Source organism: Vulpes vulpes, chromosome 10, assembly GCF_048418805.1.
Source record: "Vulpes vulpes isolate BD-2025 chromosome 10, VulVul3, whole genome shotgun sequence".
NCBI lineage: Eukaryota > Metazoa > Chordata > Mammalia > Carnivora > Canidae > Vulpes > Vulpes vulpes.
In genome coordinates, this window is record NC_132789.1 from 17069004 (window position 1) to 17090478 (window position 21475).

At 45.4% G+C, this 21475-nt stretch overlaps 1 protein-coding gene and 1 pseudogene across 1 annotated transcript in view; one reads left to right on the top strand and one right to left on the bottom strand.

Annotated features, from left to right (window-relative positions):
• The window catches only part of LOC140594279 (small G protein signaling modulator 1-like), a 75245-nt gene that overhangs the window by 36419 nt on the left and 17351 nt on the right, over nucleotides 1-21475 (bottom strand). The window contains exons 3-6 of the mRNA XM_072725188.1: nucleotides 17345-17420; nucleotides 16703-16762; nucleotides 14142-14304; nucleotides 12130-12282 (exon numbers count right to left, since the gene is read on the bottom strand). Of these exons, the coding sequence (XP_072581289.1) occupies nucleotides 12279-12282; nucleotides 14142-14304; nucleotides 16703-16762; nucleotides 17345-17420 (303 nt within the window). The 3' untranslated portion in view covers nucleotides 12130-12278. The remainder of the gene's footprint in view (nucleotides 1-12129; nucleotides 12283-14141; nucleotides 14305-16702; nucleotides 16763-17344; nucleotides 17421-21475) is intronic.
• On the top strand, nucleotides 1218-4025 carry LOC140594276 (phosphoglycerate kinase 1 pseudogene; annotated as a pseudogene).

A 21475-nucleotide genomic window follows, 5' to 3' on the forward strand; every position in this document is an offset into this window, starting at 1 on the left:
AAAGACTGTTTAAAATATGTATATATGTATAAAAGATGTTTAAAATATATTTCTTTGTGGAACATATTAAATGGATCGTTATTTGTATGAGATTTTAAAAACTCACTGTGGCTTATTATGCAAATTTTAAACTGACATTGGATAGGTAAATTATGTTTAGGCAGTTTTCAAGAACTGGATTTTTGATTCAATAGACCATAGCAACTCTTCGATGTGCTATATTGTAATTCATTAAATTATCTTCTAGCACATGCATAGCTATCATGATGCTAATGGGTATTCATATTTAAATCATGAACGAAAGTTATACATATATACACCAATTTTTCATATCAAAAAGCTTGGAACTGAAAGAACTATAGAGCAAAACACAGTATTTGAACACATTTTTATGGTGTTGTGATTTCTAGATTATCTCTGTATTTGTTAAGCCTATCTGTTGTGTCAGTTATCAATTCATTGCCTTTCATTTCCAAATGTACCTCCAATATGGTAAACAACAGAATTGGCTTAAGCATTTCTCTTTTTAAATGCACACTGTTAAGTTTCTCAGTAGAGGGCAGCAGGGGAGATTTTGCAGGAGGTAGAGACTTCCTCCAATTCACAGCACTATCCAGGAGGATAGGCAGTGTGGGTATAAGGACATCTGGTAAGGAACTACTACTTAGCAGTCACAAGCCTAGGATGAAGGTCCTTTGACCTTTCAGCCTCATCCTGGCAATGATATTTCTACAGACAGCCTGGACTCCTCTGACAAGCCTAGTACAGCCTGCATAAAGCTACTTGTGTCCAGAAGGTCACACACCAAGTCAGTCCTTCAAAGAGTAAGTTCTAACAACCTTTCACCCCTACTGGCACCTGGATTCCCACTGCAGATCCAGCAACCATTTTCTTGTCACATGTCATTTTCTTATCTTTGTCTATACCTCCGGAGGTGGCTGTTGTTTGCACAGCAGTTCTGGCCTGGCCATTCCAGTGGTCAGCTCTGCTCTCTAGGAGCCAAACTACATTTTCTCCAGTATTTGAACACATTTTTACAGTGTTGTGATTTATGGATTATCTCTGTATCTGTTAATACCCTTTTCAAGTTTACCCTTTCTTAGGTACTCTTTCTCTGCTTTACCACACAGAATTTCTTTATATCTTATAGTTATGTTTGTCAGAGTCAGTAATTCTTTGTATTAAACTGTTCTGCTTTAACCTACTACATGTTTTTTTTTGTTTGTTTGTTTTGTTTTGTTTTGTTTTTGTCTCCTGATTGGGCTCAGAGTGCTACTTTGGCTTTCTACAATTAGAAGTGAAACTTGTTCAAGAGATCATTTTATTACAATAAGGGCTACTACTTATTGTGAACTATCTATGTGCCAGGCTCTTCACAATTATGATCTCACTTCATCCTCATGGAAATCTTATGAAGTGCGTACTTCATTCTACAAATGAAGTATATAGGGATCCCTGGGTGGCACAGTGGTTTGGTGCCTGCATTTGGCCCAGGGCGCGATCCTGGAGACCCGGGATCGAATCCCACATCAGGCTCCCAGTGCATGGAGCCTGCTTCTCCCTCTGACTATGTCTCTGCCTCTCTCTCTCTCTCTCTCTGTGACTATCATAAATAAATAAAAATTAAAAAAACAAACAAATGAAGTATATACAAGGCTTATAATTAAAGCAATTTACTCAAGGTCATGACTGACTCAAGACTTAAAACGAGTCCTCTCTCAATACTATCATTGTGCTTATCACTACTATCTTAACTCCTAAACACCATAAAAGTCAACTAAAATGTCCACGAATATCTTATTTTTTTCTGAATGATTGATAACATAGGATCTTATGGGTTTATTATCCAGATAGAACGTAAAATACATATTTGGATATCATAGCTTTCCAGGTTATGCTTGAAGCCATGAATATAAATAGAATCACCCAAGGAGAATGGAGAAAAAAAAAAGAAAAAAAAAAGTTAACAGGCTTGGAGAAGACCTGGGAAAACACTGACATTTAAAGAACAGAGGAGGGATCCCTGGGTGGCGCAGTGGTTTGGCGCCTGCCTTTGGCCCAGGGCGCGATCCTGGAGACGCGGGATCGAGTCCCACGTCGGGCTCCCGGTGCATGGAGCCTGCTTCTCTCTCTGCCTGTGTCTCTGCCTCTCTCTCTCTCTCTGTGACTATCATAAATAAATAAAAATTAAAAAATAAAAATAAAAAAATAAAATGTTTAAAAAAAAAAAAATAAAGAACAGAGGAGCTCTCGGCATTCCGCACGAGGTTGGAGCACACGCAGGCTGCTTTCTTCTCCGCTGTTTAAGCTCTCAGCCTCGCAGCCCTTCTATTGCCAGGATGTCACTTTCTAACAGGCTGACTCTGAACAAGCTCGACGTGAAGGGCAAGTGGGTCGTCATGAGAGTGGACTTCAACCTATGAAGAGCCTATGTTCCTATGAAGAACAACCAGATAACAACCAACCAGAGAATCAAGGCTGCCATCCCAAGTATCAAATTCTGCTTGGACAATGGAGCCAAGTCAGTTCTTATGAGCCATCTGGGCCGGCCTGATGGTGTCCCCATGCCAGACAAGTATTCTTTGGGGCCAGCTGCTATAGAACTTAAGTCTGTGCTGGGCAAGGATGTTTTATTCTTAAAGGACTGTGTGGGCCAAGAAGTGGAGAAAGCTTGTGCTGACCCAGCTGCTGGGTCTGTCATCCTGCTGGAGAACCTTTGCTTTCATGTGGAGGAAGAAGGGAAGGGAAAAGATGCTTCTGGGAATAAGATTAAAGCTGAGTCAGTCAAAATAGAAGCCTTCCAAGCTTCACTTTCCAAGCTAGGAGATGTCTATGTCAATGATGCTTTTGGCACTGCTCACTGAGCCCCCAGCTCCATGGTGGGAGTCAGTCTGCCACAGAAGGCCGGAGGTTTCTCGATGAAGAAGGAGCTGAAATAGGCCTTGGAATGCCCAGAGCGACCCATCCTGGCCATCCTGGGTGGAGCTAAAGTTGCAGACAAGATCCAGCTGATCAGTAATATGCTGGACAAAGTCAATGAGATGATTATTGGTGGTGGAATGGCTTTTACCTTCCTGAAGGTGCTCAACAACATGGAGATTGGGACTCCTCTGTTTGATGAAGAGGGAGCCAAGATCGTCAAAGACCTGATGTCCAAAGCTGAGAAGAATGGTGTGAAAATTACCTTGCCAGTTGACTTCGTCACTGCTGAAAAGTTTGATGAGCATGCCAACACTGGCCAAGCCACTGTGGCCTCTGGCATACCTGCTGGCTGGATGGGCTTGGACCATGGTCCTGAGAGCAGCAAGAAATATGCTGAGGCAGTTGCTCAGGCTAAGCAGACCATGGGGAATGGACCTGTGGGCATATTTGAATGGGAAGCTTTTGCCCGAGGAACCAAAGCCCTCATGGATGAGGTGGTGAAAGCCACCGCCAGGGGCTGCATCACCATCATAGGTGGTGGAGACACTGCCACTTGCTGTGCCAAATGGAACACAGAGGATAAAGTCAGCCATGTGAGCACTGGGGGTGGTGCGAGTTTAGAGCTTTTGGAAGGTCCAGTCCTTCCTGGGGTGGATGCTCTTAGCAGTGTTTAGTACTTTCCTGCCTTTTGGTTCCTGTGCACAGCCCCTAAGTCAACCTAGCACTTGCTGCATCTCTCCTTGGCATTAGCTAAAATCTTCCCTCATGTCAAAATTCAGCTAGTGGCCAAGAGATGCAGTACCAGGAACCCTTAAAGAGGCGCACAGCATCTCAGCTCCTCTTTACTGCACCCTGGATTTGCCTACATTCTTCAGGATCCCATTTGAATTTCTTAGTGACTAAACCATTGTGCATTCTAGAGTGCATATATTTATATTTTGCTTGCTAGAAGAAAATGAGCTGTGTTGGCTTCTCTTTTTGAAGTAGCTTATTCTGACTACAGCTGTGTCATTGTTTCACTACTCAGCATGGAAATAAGATGAAATTCCAATTGTAGGCAGGTAGGGAGACAAAGTTGGTGATCTATTAAATCAATAAAAGTATCCACTGAAACAGAGAAAAAAATAAAGAACAGAGGAAAAGAAACAGTAGAAAAAAAGCAAGAAAGTATAGTGTACTGGAAGCTAAGAGATTTTCAGAAACGAAACATCACAAAGAAAACAAGAAGGACGATGAAAAATGTGTGTTTTGGCTTTAGCAACATAGAGGTCAATGGTTGGAAGAGTGAAATTGGTGGGCCTAAATTCCATATTATACTGAGATGAATGCACAAAAGGTAAAGAAGTATAAACTTTGAGTAAAACAACTCTTTAAGATACTTGACAATGGAAAGAAGAGGACTTCTGTGAAGATATGTAGGGCCAAGGTGGTATTTTGGGTTATTTCCCATAAGATGAGAGAGACTTGAAAATGTTGAAGTTGCAACATTCTGAGAACTTAATGTTTAAGATATAGAAGGGAAATGAATGATAAAATCCTCAAGGAGGCAGGAAGTATAGAGAGCATATAAGGTGGGTGAATTAAAATAATTCTTAGTTTTAAAGATTTTTACATCAACTTTGACATTCACTGATTTTGACACTAATCTTACCTGAATCATACACATAGAGAAAGGGGGGATGGGGAGGAGAAGAGATAGCTTGTTTTCAACAAATAGAGTTAGCATCATCAGCCTTGCATGGTTTTCCTTAATTTTATTTTATTTTATTTTTTTATAATTTTATTTATTTATTTATTTATGATAGTCAGAGAGAGAGAGGCAGAGACACAGGCAGAGGGAGAAGCAGGCTCCATGCACCGGGAGCCCAACGTGGGACTCGATCCCGGGTCTCCAGGATCGCGCCCTGGGCCAAAGGCAGGCACCAAACCGCTGCGCCACCCAGGGATCCCGGTTTTCCTTAATTTTAAAGTTCTAGTAGAAAGCTCCATTTGTCTGGGAGCTATAAAGTCATCTTTGGAATTTCAGATTCCTACTCTGTGTCATATTCTCCAGTCCTCTAGGGAGAAGAAGCTGCTGAATTCATAGACATGTTTAGACTAGCAAGGCCTACTGCAGAGAAAGAAGGATGTACATATTTCAGAACACAAAAGGATTGAAGTAGACTATAAGTCCCTTAAAGGGAAGAACTATGTGAAATCACTCTGTTGTCCATTAACTAACCTAATCTTTCACTTTGGGCAGGTACATAATTAGGATACTTACATAACCATACTCATCCTTACCTAGTATATTGGGAGGTTTGGCTTCCGTAACATCCTTTATAGAAAAGCTGTGTCTATCTAAACTGATTTCTTCCGATTTTAAACTAAGCAAAGTAAAATATTAAGCCCTCTCTTGCTGTGGTGTATTCCAAGTGTCCCTATATTTCGCATTGACAGTCTTTATTCTCAATCAACTCCTTCGGACCCCCTGTAGTTTTCTAATTTGACCTTTCCATATAATTCAAATGCTAGGACCTAGCCCACACTGAGGTAACTCTCCAACACAATTTTGGCAAAATTAAAGTAGGCTCTGGCTTTTGGAAAAATAAGTAATACGGTAATACATGTTAGCTCTTTATTTTCTTCTAATTTTTGACATTCAAGTGATGCCATAGTGCTTTATCGTTAGCTACATCAGCAGTTAGCTTTGCCAAGTGAGGTCGCTAGCTCTTCTAAATGCAAATTAAAAGAGAAAAGAAAAGAAAGGAGCAAAGCATTAGCAGGCAGCAAAGAGATATGGTACATGGCCAACAAGGTAATAGCCTTATGGTGAGCCACTGCTCCAGAGAGGGAGGGTTATCTTGTCAATGGTATTAAACTTAAGACCCTGTTTCACTTGCACTGATGTCTGTCAAGGGAAGGGACCGGGATGCAGGAAGAGATTAAGAACTTCTCCCTAAATCAGTAATCAGTATCCTTCTAACAACCACAGAAAGGGTCTTAACATCTGTGAGAGTAGTCACTGTCCAGGCTGTGAGGAAACACGGGGAGAGGTGTGTAATGTTCATTGCTTCTAACTGTGAACACTTAACACTTGCGGCAACCAGAAAGAATCTGCAGTGCCCTCTTCATTCACAAAGGACACTATGACTATCTATTATTGAATAGTGGGTATTAGAAGAGCATCTCATCATTTTTAGAGTTTTATTTCACGTTCATAAAAACATTTCCATTTTTCTCTTCCTGAAGAGAGCCTCTTGGACTGAAACTGCCAGTGACTTTCCACATCCCTCATCCTGTTTCATTACAGAAACACTCATAAAGACACAATTTTCTCCTATCAATAAATATGTTTGATGTTCCATAGAAGTTCTATGTAATACATGCAGAACAATGGAGTCAGACTCTAGGATTAATGATTGTCAAAGCAACTTGAAGCGACGAGCCTGCCTCTGGATGCTCAGCGGTGGATGTGATGCGGGTGTTCAGTGGGAAACCAGAATGAGCAATAAAGCCCACGAGTAATAATCATAAATCCCAAAGAGGCATCACCCTTTCTTAAGACATGTTTAAACTCCTTGAGAACGAAGACTGTAAGGTGCAATCTGCTTTTAGAGGCATTATATTGTTCTAATACATTTAGTTTAAGTTGGAAGTGGAGCATGCCTGGACTGAGGAGCTTTTCCATGCAGTGGACTCAGCTGCAGCTCCACGCGGACTGCCAGGACAGGATGCGATGCTGATGGTGTTCTGAGCAGACTCCCAACATTTTCCTAACTTGAATTTGTTTTATTTTTACATCATATTCCTGTTAAAGGCTCCTAAAATCTCCTAGCCATCAAGTGTCTCAAAATACAGACTCTACATGGAAAGTATTTGGAGACACCGAATAATTTAGTGTGCCTTACGTATAGGATAAGGGACAAAAGGACTGATGTTTCTCAAAACAGACCATTAGGTTGGCTGTATTCAATTCTGATTCTATATATTTAGGACTCACTGAATTCATAGTTCACGGTACTTGCTGCCAAGATAAATAGTTTTTTTTTCTGCTTTTTGTATTTTCTCACATGAAGACACACTCACCAAGAAATCAAGTAGCAATTGAAGAACTAGACACACTGTGTGGGAAACGTCATGTTGGATATATAGTCTAGATGACCCCTTGATTAATACATAGAGGATTCACCTTTTTTCTTTCACTTCTCATTATTTTGAATCACATATCGCACAAACCAAATAATACTACATCTCAAAGGGAAAAATGTACGAAAGTATTTGTCAACCAAAACTCCTAGTAATTCATCACAGAATTTTCAATGTGCTGCTTTCCATGAACCTCATGCAAGTTCATGAATATTATTGAAGTCCACTGTCATGTAAAGTTTGGATCTTGCAGGAATCTAGGAAAAAAGTTCATACACTCTTTTCTGAATATTGGTAAAAATATATGTATAGTGCTCAAATAACAAGGATACAGTGAAGCAATTTTTAAGGATTATCCTACCACAGTATTATTTTACATACTTAGTAAAGAGATAAACTCTGTTCAGGAATCTCAAGACAGGGGTTTTTATTACTTCCAGAAGTTCAAGTAATTATTTAATAGCTACTATAGTTTGTAAAACATTTTAAAGTTCAGGTTGCACATCATTAGCACAGAGCCTCAGTCCTGCAGATTTCAAGCCTCAGAAACAGGCAACATATACTTCGTTTGATGGAAATTCAGACAGAGATATCTAATTCGCTACCCTGCGGAGTAAGGAAGATAAGCTGAGGCATCTGGTCAACACACTCAATGGGGATGGGGAGACCTTGCCATCTCTATAAAGGGGGTAGAGATTTATAAATCTTATTATTTCCATATATATGGCCTTTCACAACTTACCAGCTTATTTTCACATAGCTCATTTAATATAACAGTTATATAAAAGGTAAGACATTATTTTTTTCTATTTTTATTGTTGTAACTTCTCTGCACACTCATCACCTTAATAACACCTAAATATTACCTTGAGATGACATTTTTTGTTTCTCAAAACCTTCACTAGATCTCATGCTCTTTGGAAGCATAGAGTATGCATAAAGTGCCTTTTCTAGTTATAGTGTCCATACATGTATTGTATCTATGCACACACACAAACAATACTATAAAGTTCAGTACATGATAGCCACTCATTGAGGGCTGAAAAATGAATCACTGAGTGAATAAAGGAACACCTCACATTGTTTCATTTCTCCTTAGCCCTTTTGATTATCCATTCAATTAATTTATTACTAAGTACCTAGCACCGTGCCACCCTGTAGGATATTAACGATACAGTAATCAATTAAAGGTTATTCCACAGTGTGGTCCAATGATCTGCCTGCTGCCATCTGGATGCTTGTTAAAAACTCAAATTCCTGGGCCCAATCCCAGACTTACTGAATTAGAATCTCATGGATACTGAAGTCAGAAAAGCATTGCACAATAAGTTGACAATCTTGCAAAAACAGGTCGATGGATTTTTAAAAAAATCATATTAAAAAAACATCCTTTCTTTTAATCTTTCTACAGTATTTTCTCTATGCAATTTCTCTTAGTTATAGATTGGGTAAGACTAAAATTCAGGACAAATGGAAAACTAAGAACAACATGTAAATGAAAATTCTAAACCAAGGTAAATGGTGAACTAGTTTTTTGGGTCTAGGACTTCATAAAAAAACAGTCTTTCTGGGAACCCATCCTTGTGAAAAGCATTAATCATTAGAGAAAATCAGACAGGAATCTACAAATGACCTGGAGTCATAAATCAAGGAACAATTTTTGTCCTCATTTAGCCATGGTTATGTAGAATATGAAAATATGTATTCCCAGTAGTGGAAAAACCAAGTCCCAGTCAATTAAATTATAGACTGCCACTGGCTTACTTACATTCATGCTTAAAAATGATGTATTATTTTCCTTTCCCATTTCTATTACTTGATATTCTTGCAACTCGTTTAATTATTATAACTGTTTTGTGACACAGAGTTCAGTTTACAAAGACCTAATCCAGAGGTAAAGAGCCCAGTTTGCTTGCTCTCTCCCTGCTGTCTCAGTGAGACTGAGTCAGGGCTACACTTGGGGCCTTCCTGCAGTCTCAGATATCAGAACTCTGATCATGTTGTTTTAGGGTCAGTTGCTACAGATAAACTGGATGGATCGGGGTGGTGGTGGTGGAGTAGGGATTTTAAAGCTGGGAGGAGTGGATATTTATCCCAGCTCTGTTGGTAATTAGCAGAGTGGCCTTATTTACTTATTCTTTGCTTTTCTCTAAAATTTAGTCATGCAGTATTAAAGAATCATTGCAAGGAAGAAAAATAAACACTTGCCTATTTCCTGCTGATTAATGGAGCCAAGATATAACCGTTATTGTTAAATGACTATTAAATGCAGGGTGGTGATGTTTAGGCCTAGAAAAGTAAATCAAATTATTTGAAGTCACCCAGTTAATAGAGTGCAGTGTGTCTTGACTTGCATTTACTCAATTCTCGTCAGTATACTTTCCACTCTCAAACATTTCCTAAGCTTGTAGATGAATTACAGTGGTTTATAAACAGGACGGGGTAATTGCCAAGAATATGGAAGTGGACAGGGAAGAAGGAGCACATGCTGTAGTTAATAGATCTCAGGCAGAACAAGAACAAGTGGCACCGGCTGGCCAGTGTCCAGGTTCTGCTGAAATGTGAACGCACAGGATTCTCTGAAGCCTGAAGGAGCCTGTCAGACTGGCCAGAAGTAGGCGGTGGCACTGCAGCAGGAATGGCTGTCAGACCTTCAGCCAATTTTTTTACCTTAGCAGCTCTGGCTCCCTGGTTAGTCTCCATTACAATATTAATCTCTGAGTTAGTAGAGAGATTTTCTGACCAAATACTCTTTTAAAAGAAAACCTGTTTTCAAATCAAGAGAAATGTTAAACTGGTTAGAGTTCAAAGTCTGAGGTAGTCACCATTCCACATGACCACAAGAAATGTCTTAGTTTTGTATGCCTGGCATGGGCCACAATAACTAAGAGAGGCAAAGAACTCACAAGGCCATCTGGGGAAGTTTCTTCAAAGGCAATGGCAGGATAGGTTCTATTTGAAGAAAGATCAGAGCAAAGAACAGTTAATTGTAGTTAGAACAGAGTCAAGTATATCATGTTGCTGGCTTGATTAGAGAGCCAGGACTGTGATGGACAGTGATGAAGAGATTTTTCTCTAAACCAAGGGTCAAGAACCTTTTTCTGTAAAGGGCTAGACAATATTTTCAGTTTTGAAGAGCGTAAGATTTTGTCACAAGTACTCAGTTTGTCACTGTAGCACAAAAGCAGCCATAAATGACTGGCAAATGAATCAGTAAGGCTAGGGTCCAATAGGATTTTGTTTGCCAAACGTGAAGAAAGCTAGATTAGGTCTACGAGCTATAGTTTATCAACCTCTGCTCTGGAATAAAAACGTTTAAATTGAAAAAGAAACACTTGTGTTGTTTCTAGTGTCCCTACCCCACAGCCAGTGGGGAGACCTGAATTTTTCTTGAACCAAAACCTCTTCCATATAACACAGAACATACCTTCATAGGTTATGAAGGTACAGTGCAGGTTATGGAGGATGTTATCACTAAGGGTAGGGGAGACTCTGTACTAATGTTACAACTTCTGTGTGAATGTAAAAAAAAAAATAAGAAGTTTAATAAATAAAGAGGTTGGCGTTATTGCTGAAATAAATCACTAATTCCTTTTGACTGATTTATTCAGCGGAAAACACAAGGTCATAGACCAAAGGCAGTAACTACAGAGGCCCTGAACCCACGTTAGGGCACAGAGCAGAGACTTGTCATAATTCACGAGAAGGTGTAATTGGACTCCAGAGCCTGGATTTCTTCCAGTTCCTCTCCTGTCTCCTGGCCTTTGCACCTGCTTCCCTCTGCTAGAAACACTCTTTCCCCTACATCTTTACCCAGTTAATGCCTACAGGCACTTCAAATGGAAGCTTAACTGCCATGTATTCCAGGACACTTTCTCTGACCACCCAGAGTAAATTAAACACCACCCACCTAGTTTGGAATATTCATCATATATTATCCCAATTACTAGTTACCTGTTTTCCCTGCTACGATGTGAGGTTCATGAAGAGAAGGATTTGTTCTATACTTTCAGATATGTTTTCCAGGCAAACAGGCAAAGAATGAAAGATAATCATAATACCCATTTTATGTGAGGATGTGGTTAAATAGGCACTTTCATATACCAAGAGATGAGGAGATTCTCATGTATTTCCTTGATATTCTCTCTCTCCCTCTCCTTCTGGCTGGAAAGGAGTACTGGTCGTGAAGAGTCTCAGATTTTACATTCTTCCCCAGCTTCCCTATCCCTTAGCATAACATCCAAGCTTTGAACATGACAGTTAAGACCAATGTATCGGGATCCCTGGGTGGCGCAGCAGTTTGGCGCCTGCCTTTAGCCCAGGGCGCGATCCTGGAGACCCGGGATCGAATCCCACGTCGGGCTCCCGGTGCATGGAGCCTGCTTCTCCCTCTGCCTCTGTCTCTGCCTCTCTCTCTCTCTCTCTCTCTCTGTGTGACTATCATAAATAAATAAAAATTAAAAAAAAAAAAAAGACCAATGTATCCCCAACATCTAAGGTTAGTGCCTGGCACTTGCTAGGTGCTCATTAAATATTTGTTGGAAGAATGAATGGATGGATAAATGCTTGCCAAGAGGGCTCATACTACAAAACATTTACACCAAGTTGATCTGAGCTAGAAAAAAAAAATGTAAGAAAGTATCATTATAAATTTCCAAAATGCTGTGGACTCACTATCTTCCCTTCTCACCTCTTCTCCAGAATGGCAGCGATCCCTGTCCCACTTACCAAATGAGAGGAGAGACACAGAGAAGCTAAATGACTCCTCTAGGGCCATGGTTAGTAAGAAGACAGTAGGCTTAATTCATGGGAGAAGAAAGATGCCTAAGATTGCAGGATCCTACACCCCACTCCTAATCTGGAGATCCGGCGTTGCCAGTAAGCACCTGAATTGTCCCAAGGTCCTAAACTAGGCTAATTCGGAGACGAACATCCAGATGGCCTTCATGTAATTTCTTCCAAGTCAAGTGCATATCAAGGGGGAGAAACGAAAGGTGCTTTGTGCAACAGGGCGCAATTTCCAAGAAGGCCAGCAGGTGGCGGCAGAGCACACCCAGGCGTCTGGTCTTTCTGGCTCACCTGCTGTTTTCCACCAGGTAATGCACAATTTTGTCCAGCACCTTCTCAAACAAGGCAGTGCGGATCCACAGGTGCTTGATGGCTAGTGGGGACAGGTTGGGCAGCTTCGGCAGCTTCCGCACATTCTCCTGGAGGCCCTGGATCTGATTTCACCTTCAAGACCAGTAAAGAAGAAGGATGAATATTCACAAAAGAGGAAATCCAACAGGACCAATATGCAAACAGCAACCTCTCAAGGAAATGAAGGGAATGGCAACCAAAACAACAAAAGAGCCCTTATTGCTCCTGGCAAGTGGGCAAAGAGTTGGAGGAATCATAATACCCAACAAGCATGAAGATGCAGGGAAATACACTTTCATACACTGTTGATGGGTAAGCCGGATTCTCATAGTGATTCCCTTCCCTTCCCTTCCTTTCCCTTTCCCTTCCCTTCCCTTCCCAGCCCAGGACTTCAGTCACACAGAGGCACCTTGGAGAGCTGTGGGCCCAGCATCTCAAAATTCATGAGAGCCTCACATGGGAAAACCCTTCCCTACCCTACCCTACCCTACCCTACCCTTCCCTCCCCCTCCCTTCCCTTCCCCTACCCCTCCCTTCCCTTCTCTCTCTTCTCTTCTCTTCTCTTCTCTTCTCTTCTCTTCTCTTCTCTTCTCTTCTCTTCTCCTCTCCTCTCCTCTTCTCTTCTCTTCTCTTCTCTTCTCTTCTCTCTCTCTCTCTCTCTCTCTCTTCCCTCCCCCTCTCTCCCCTCTCCCTGTCATGGATAAGTGGTTGCATGAATGAAGGAATGGCTCTCCCTTACCAACTGGCATGGGTATCTCTAATTCCTCCATTAGAAAGTCACTCCCAATATCATGGAAGGCCGATGGACATCCACCCCTTTAAGAAGTTCTCAGCAAACACCTGGAAATTTAGCAGATGGACTGGAAGACACCTGAAAACCAAGTGGCTGAGGAGTCACTTGGGATTCCTAATGGGAGTTGGCAATGTAAAATCCACAGCCCTGCCCATCACACAGTTCTGGCCAGCAGCTCTGGGCTGGTATGGCCTGAAAGGCAAGGCAAGGGCCATTGCCCATCCAGTGAAGTGGAAGGAACACCCATGGCAGAGAAGGCAAACATGGCATGCGTGCTTCTTTCTCCTGTCTCGTGCCATCTAATCAATCTGAGCATTCTTTCCTGTGAAACCCAAGAGTAGCTCTAGAATCTTTCACAACAAGGTCCTTTGGGCAGCCTCTAGCAACAACTGGAGCTGAAACCTATTTGGCATCCCTGACCAGGCTCCAGATCAAGGCTTTGGCTGAACAATTAGGACTCTGGCGAGGCTCTGGTGGAAGGTGCTCAGGTACACATACTCAGGCCATGAGCCTCCCCCAGCAAACATAATCAGCTCTTAAGACATGTGAGTGAAGTCAAGGCTCCCCTTCAATGGTGGCCTCAATGTGACACCTGGTCCATGCAGACAGAGACCATACTGCTTTGATTAAACTTTGGTCTTCCTGCATTCAGAATGGGGTCTGGCTCCCAAAAGCCACTTTATGCATTCAACAATCGTGTCTTGAACATTTCTAGGCACTGTCCAGGCACTGGGATGGGGAGTAACAGATGTTAGTTGCCTGTTCCCAGGAGTTCAGAGTTAAGCGGGGAAGATAGACAAGAATCAAGGAAACAAATGAAAGAGTAATTAGAGGTGGTGATAACCACAGGGAAGTAAGTAAATAAGTGATCTAAAAGAAAAATTGGGTGAGGGTTGGAATTTATCCTTAACTGGGGCAAAGCCTGAGATGACAAGAAACTAGCCACAGAAAATGAAGTATGGGAACCGGGTGGTGGGTAGAACATGTGCAAAGGCCCTGGGGTAGGAAACAATCTGGCAGGTTTGGGGAGCAGAAAGGAAACCGGAGAGAGGAACTGGCAGGAGGCATGGGTTCTTGCAGAGCTCAGGGAGGAACGTGGAGTCAGGGGGACTGTCCTCTGCAGGGCGTGCCCTACCCATACCCCATGCTCCATACTCACGTGCTCTCAATCAGCTGCTCCAGGTCCTGCACCTTGTGGCTCAGCTCCTCGGCCGGCGGGAAGTTCTTGCCCACTTTCATGAAGAGAGCTGCAATCTCGTTGTAGCACAGAAAGCCAGCCGCCCGCCGCCGCAGCCCATGCAGGACGCAGGCCTCCACAGCCGCTGTAGGGACATGACAGTCAGTAGGCCCTGCCCTGCCCACACTCCCATGCACCCAGCCCAGGACTTCAGTCACACAGAGGCGCCTTGGAGAGCTGCGGGCCCAGCATCTCAGAATTCATGAGAGCCTCACATGGGAAAACCGCATATGCCTCTCTCCCTTCCACTCCCTCGAAAGGGAGCAAGACAGCTGAGGAGTTAACCTATGCTCGCTGCCCAAGGTCAGACTATCTGCCCACATCCTTTCCCAGACACTAAGCAGTCGTGTGACCTCCAGCAACTACTTCCCCTCCTTGTGTCTCAGTTTCTTCATCTGAGAAGTGGGGAGAGCATGAATGTGCATCTTAAAAGGTTGCTGTTAGAATGAGGTGGAAAAAATGCATGGAAAGCACTTCACACAGAGCCCAGTACACAGTAAGTGCTTTAGGAACATTAGCTATTGCTCCTGCCAGGGAGAGAGGAGGGACCAGACCACAGGACTGTTGAGCTTTGTCTGGGCTCAAGATAAAAGTGACATGAACGTCACTACTGTGATTCCAGTAACAGCTAGCGTTACAGATCTCATTCTCCCTCTGCCACAGCCAAGGAAGAAAGGACAACCATCCCCATTTTTCAGATGTGAAAACTGAGGCTCTAAGAAGCAAACCGAATTGCCCAGGGCCACCTGGAAAAAAGTGACCAAGTTGGGATTCAAAACTGGGCCTGAGGGGGATCCCTGGGTGGCTCAGTGGTTTCGCGCCTGCCTTTGGCCCAGGGCACGATCCTGGAGTCCTGAGGTCAAGTCCCGCATCGGGCTCCCGGCATAGAGCCTGCTTCTCCCTCTGCCTGTGTCTCTGCCTCTCTCTCTCTCTCTATGTCTATCATAAACAAATAAAAATAAATCTTTAAAAAAAAAAAAACCAGACCTGAGCCCATGGTGTGCTCACAACACCTGTGTCTCCATGAAGGATTTGAAGAGAGGCTTCACTCATCATTTCCCGTGTCTATGTCTGCCCTGGGTGGTAGTCTGGGCTCTACCTCTAACTTGCTGTGTGACCTCAAGCAAATCACTTTCCATTTCTGGGACTTAGTGTTCCCTGCTGGGAGACAGTCCCTGTGGAGGCCACTCTGATGACCCCAATCTTATTTCTGGTACTTTCAGCAGGCCTCTATTAGTGTTTTCCTACCTTCTATCTCACACAGTGAGACCAGTGTGTAGTTTTAGCTTACTCAATCCTGGTGGAAAAAGCCCACGAAGTGAGTGTGCTAGTCGCCGTCACTCCAAAGAAGGAGAACGCCAACAGTCCAAGGGTTAAGAGCCCGGCCAAGGTCATGTTGTGTGCAAGGACAAATACTGAGAAGTTCTGGTTTAATTTCTTGTCTTGGGTTGTTGTTGTTGTTGTTAGCAATTACTTGGCTTTTATTTTTTTAATTAATTTTTTAAAATAGGCTCCACATCCACCATGGAGCTTGAGCTCATAACCCTGAGATCAAGAGTTGTGTGCTCTACCAACTGTGCCAGCCAGGTGCCCCAGTAATTGCTTGGCTTTGAATGAATGTCCACTTATTGCCTAATTTGCTTATGGGCTTAAAATAGTCTGGATAAGCATCTATTAAACACCTTCATTTTTGCTTACACACACAACACTTTTCATCCATTTATACTTCAAGAAGTTAAGTAACTATCCAGGTATTGGCAGCTTGGTTGACTCTTTCTGACAATGAATCCTAAGGAACGGTGGATCAGAGACCCCTCAGGGAGACCCTGTAGGCCTTACTCAGTGCCATCACATTTCTTCCCTCATCCCAAACTGTGGCTGGAGTTAGAGGATTATCGTGATTTTTATCACTTTCTATTCCTCTAAGTCTTTAATGGGTAGGTATCGTAGCACATTTTGAAATGGGCATGCCGATTATTTTCTTTGCAAATAAAGATGTCCGGGAGAAAAAAATATAGGTAAATACATTCCCATATTTACATTTGTGTGTATGTGTCCTTTCATATACATACACGTTCATGTAATTATGTGCATACAGACTCCTCTATATATACATAAATATGCAAGTATATAAATATACATATATATGTAGCTTAAACAGATCTCACTTCAAAAAACATAAAATTTTGCCAAGGTCACCCAACACACAAGTGGCAGAGAAGGGATGTGAACCCAGGTCGGCCTGGCTGCAAAGGGCCCAAACTGACGTCAGCAGGCTCCCAGGTCATGACGTGTGTTCCCACAGGTGGTACGCCCAGCCATCTGGATGAAGCCGAGGGCCCAGTCAGGTCTCCTCGCTCGGGCCTCTCTATGAGACCAAGGCCACGAGAGGGGGATTACAGCACGTCCTTCACCCCAACACATGCCAGTCATGAAATAATAAAGGTTTTTAGGGAGAAAGAAACTCCCCCACTTATACGTACACACTGATACGTAGAAACAGAATCCTGACTCCGGGGACACGCAAAACCTGCGTCTGTAGCCTGTAACCGAGGTGGAAGTATAGTAAGAACCTGGCAGCATGGTTATTTCTGGAGCCTTGCAAGCAAAGCTGATTCAAGGAGAGACGTCTGAGTCATGCTCTGAGCCCTGGGCCTGCCTCCGGTGCTGAGCCAGCTGGACATGATCCCTCAGGACGGTGTGATGGTTCCTCACTCCCTGAATTTTTAAAGCCCATCCATCCCCTCCCATTATTTAGCAACAGCCATAGGCAGGGCGGGGGAAGGGGCACGGAGCCATTCCTCAGATGGAGCCATTCCTCAGATGCGAGACCCACATCACTAGGGGTGTGGGTTGGTGGCTGTGAACTGAGAGGGGAAAGCAGGCCCTCCGGCATCAACAGTGATTAACCCTTCATAGGTTGCACGGGGGCCATTCTTAATGTCTTCTGGAGACATTGTTGTATTTCCAAATTCCCTAATGGGGCCCCTTGGAAATCTGAAAATAACGTTGGAGTTACAAAGCAAAAAAGCAGTTAAGAACCCTTGCTTGCACAAAGATGCCACTCCCCCAGGTCAGCCCACAGAGAAAGAAGCCACTTTCAAGGCCACAGGCCACGGGCTCACCACAGAAGGAGATGATGTGGCTGCTGTCCTCGTGGACAAACTTCCGTGTGACGGCCTCCTCCATGATCTGCTTCACCTGGAAGGCAGAGGCAGCTGGACGGGAGACCCAAATGCGACCCGGGTGTGGTCACCCCAAAGGGCTGTGTCGCTCCTCCTGGGCTTCTCAGGCCGTCCACAGTGTTTTGATAACTGCTTTCCTTTCATACCCTCCTCACCCCGTCTTCTGTTAAGTCTGAGGCCTGTGGCCTAGAAGAGCTCCACACTTCACATTCTCCTGAAGCATTTTTTCGGGTGCTTGCTCTGCACTTTTCAGATGTCACACGAAATGTCATCTCCCTCCTTGACCCCATTATCTGAGACAGCCCTCCCCGTGACTCCATCCATTCCTCGTTACAGTTCCTTCAGGGTACTTACACTATTCCTGTCCTGTTTCTTTGCGTACCGTCTCCCTCCTCTGGGATATAAATGCTCTGAGGGCAGGGCCTCATCTGCCTCAGAGCCTGCAAACTGTGGCCTCCCTGATGTTAGGGGCTGAACTGTATCCCTGCCCCCCACTCATACGCTGAAACCTTAACCCCGAGTACCTTAGGATGTCATCTATTTGTCGACAAGGTCTTCAAGAGCTAATTATGTTAAAATGAGGTCATTAGGGTGGGCGCTCACCTGGTACGACTGGTGTCCTTATAAAAGGAAGTCTGAGCACAGAGCACTACAGAGGGAAGAGTCCGCCATCCTGGGAGAAGAGGGCCATGTACGAGAACACCCAGAACAGAGCTTTCCCTCACAGACGTCGGAAGGAGTCAATTCTGCCAACACCATGATACTGGACTTCCAGCCTCCAGAAGTGTGAGAACGTAAATATCTGGCATTCAGGTCCCCCCGGGTGTGGTAGCTTGTCATGGCAGCCGGGGCAGACGGACACACCCACCGTCAGCATCCTCACCATCACGCTCCACGTCCTCATCCCCCCAGCGGAGCACTTCTCTGCCAGAGGAGGAATAAGTGAACGAGTGAATGAGTTCTAGGCTTACCTGTATTAACTCACTGTACCCTCTCCTCAGCCCTGTGCGGGGTGGGCCTATTTTTATGAGAATGAAGATCAGAGAGCCTAAGCAGCCAGCCCAAGGTCACACAGTGTACAGGAGGCAGGAGCAGAAACCCAGGCTCTTGATGCTACTCTAGAAGCTTCAGCCAATGGCTTGTCTCTGAAAATAATAATGCTGCTCTAGCTTACACACACTTGCACAGCACTGTGGTAAGCACACATGGTATTATGGAGTCACATGCTGAAGCCCTATTCTCCCCCTCCTGGTGTGATGGTATTTGGAGGTGGGGCCTCGGGGGGGGGGGGTAATCAGGGTTACACAAAGTCCTGAAGGCAAGGGCCTCAGGATGGGCCTAGTGTCCTTAAAAGAAGAGGAAGAAATCAGAGCAAAGTGAGACGGTGGTTGCCTGCAAGCCAGGAAGAGAACCCTCACCGGGAGCTGAATCTGCTAGCACCTTGACCTCGGACTTCTCAGCTGGCAAACTGCAAGAAATAAAGGTCTGTTTAGGCCACTCTATCTGTGGTGTTCTGCTACGCCAGTCTGAGCAGAGGCACGCGGCCAGCCCCACATAATCCCCACAGCATGGTTCCCAGGTGGCCCCTACCACCCACTTCATTCACAAGAAAATTATGAAATGCAGAGGTATCGGTTACTACCTAGCCAAGGTCAGAACATCCAAGGTCATCCTGCTGAGGTTTCTACGCTGGGCAATCTGACTCCAAGGGGAGCCTCTGCCCACTCCACTCCACTCCAGAAACAGGGGTCAGATGCACTTACTGGGGTCACCGCCCTCCGTGACACAACAGAGGAAACAACCCCTTCCTCTTACTCTCCCTCTCTCCAGAAGGCCGGGAGGACCCCCTAACCACTGTCTGTGGTTCATAGCAACACTGGTGCTCTTATTTCCCAGCTCAGCTCAAGCCGGGGTGGAGTCTGGGGGCTTCGGCCTCTCTCTGCTACATGATGGCCTGGCCCAGCAAAACTAAGATTCAGAAGTCCGCTGTTGGCAAAAACCATGGGCAGAGTTCTTGGGAGGGGGGGGTTCCTGTGTGCTTGAGGGAGAGCAAAAGGGCTTTCCAGGTTGGGGCACGGAGTCCAGGGAAGGCTACTGGCCCCTCCTTGGCCCCTTGGACAAGAGCTGATCACATGGTAGGTATCACAGTGTGCCCCACAGAACCCTTCAGGACTGGAGGCTGCTTAGGGGGGTGCTGGAGAACCCTTAGAGGGGTTGCCAGTCCCTTAGAGGACAGGGGACTACTTCAGCCACAGGGAGAGCCTGCCCCAAGGTCTCACTGCTTCCCAGGGTGGCCCTCACCCAGAGACTGGAGCAGGCGGGCCCTGAAGATTTGGCATCCTCGCCCCAGCTTGGGACAGCTTTGAAGGGCCACAAAGCTCCCTGGGAACTCGCCGTGGCGCTTCCATGAAAGCCCCGTGGCCCATCTTCTCCTTTGGCCCTCTCCTGCTTGCTTCACTCTGCTCCCCGGGTGTCAATCCCAAAGGCATACCCAAATAAGCCTGCATGCTGACCTCCATCTCCACAATGGCCTCCACTCAGGTACCGCCAAGCCAAAGCATGCACACATGTGAGCAACAGTCAACAGGGAGACGTCGTCGTAAACAGTTCAAATGCTCATGAATGCAGTTCGGCAGGAGGCCCTCGCACTGAGGGCACAGAGCAGCAGGGATGGAGTCAAACAGTCCTGCCCAGGACGACCTTTCACTCCAATGAGCCAAAAGGTAGGACAAGCTAAGACAGGCACAGGGCAAATGTGACATTGCCCAGCAGGGCCAGCAGCACCAGCACCAGGTGGGACCTGGTAGAGACACAAATGCTTGGCCTCCGACCCATGGAATCAGCAACTCCAGGATGTTTATCAAGCTCTCCAAGGAAATCGCACGCAAGCTCAGATGGCAGCAGGAGGTGCGAGAGGATAGAAAACAGGAAGCTGTCCCAAAATCCTTAGGAAGAGATTCAGCAGTCACGGCTCCTGTCTGGGACCTTCCCCACACAGCCAGCCCCTTCTGGCCACCTCTCCTGGGCCCCATGTCAGACCAGGGGAGGTAACAGTTGCGGCTTCCTCACTATTACCACCACAGGGTGCTGCATCCTTGGCGCACCCCACCCTGCCTTGGTCAGTAGTGCCTTTATTAAATTCACCTTACTGTACTCCCTTTGGGGGAATCCTCTGTTTCCTATCGTTACCCAGACTGGACACACGCGCTGTCTCAAGTCCAAACTCTGCAGAGTGGAGAAGGTTGTCCGTTTATCGCTGTGGACTCTGAAACTCAGGAAGGGCAATCCCCAGGGAAGGCTGGCTCCAGGACTCTTGTCCTGGGGATGGATCTGGGGTGGGGTGGGTGGTGGAGGTGCAAATGCAGCACCCGTGGGTAGTGGGTAGTGCTCAGCCTGGGGAGGGGCCCTGACAAGTGAGGTGCCCCCCACTTCTGCTGGCTCCCAGCTGTGGGCTAGAACCCGTCTCCAGAAGTTAGTAACAGGCTGCCAGCCTGAGGCCAGAAGAGGAAATTAAAAAGGCAGCGGGGTGGGGCGGAAGTCTCCCTGGGAAGGACCCTGAGAGCCTCCCAGGAGAGAGCAAGGGCTGCAGGAAGAGGCTGTGACCCACACCCTCGAGGGCGGGCCCCATCCCCAGGGAACTGGCCAGACCTGGGGGGGTGAGGGAGAGGGCCACAGAAGGCCTCTGAAATTCAGTTCAACCACCTTTCCCTTCTCAGGCGCCAGGCATGAGCTTGGACTCAGTCGGCTGTGAAAGCTGACAGATGTGAGGGACCTGGGGTGGTCTGGGCATGGTGGCAGTGGCAGGTGGCCTCCCGGCCCCTCCCCAGCCTCTGTGATTTCTCTAATCTTCAGCCCTGGGATCATGTGTGATTCAGGCAGCACAGAGGCAGTGGCTGTGGTAGCTGGGACTCGAGGCCCACAGACCTCCATCTGCATCCCGGCTCAACCCCTCGTGTCCAGGGCGACGGTTAAATGGGCTGCTGTTTGCAAAAGGGCAGGCCTGGCTAGGACATAGTAGAAGTTTCATGATGCTAAAGCTTGCTGCCATTTTTTATTTTTTGAGCACTCACT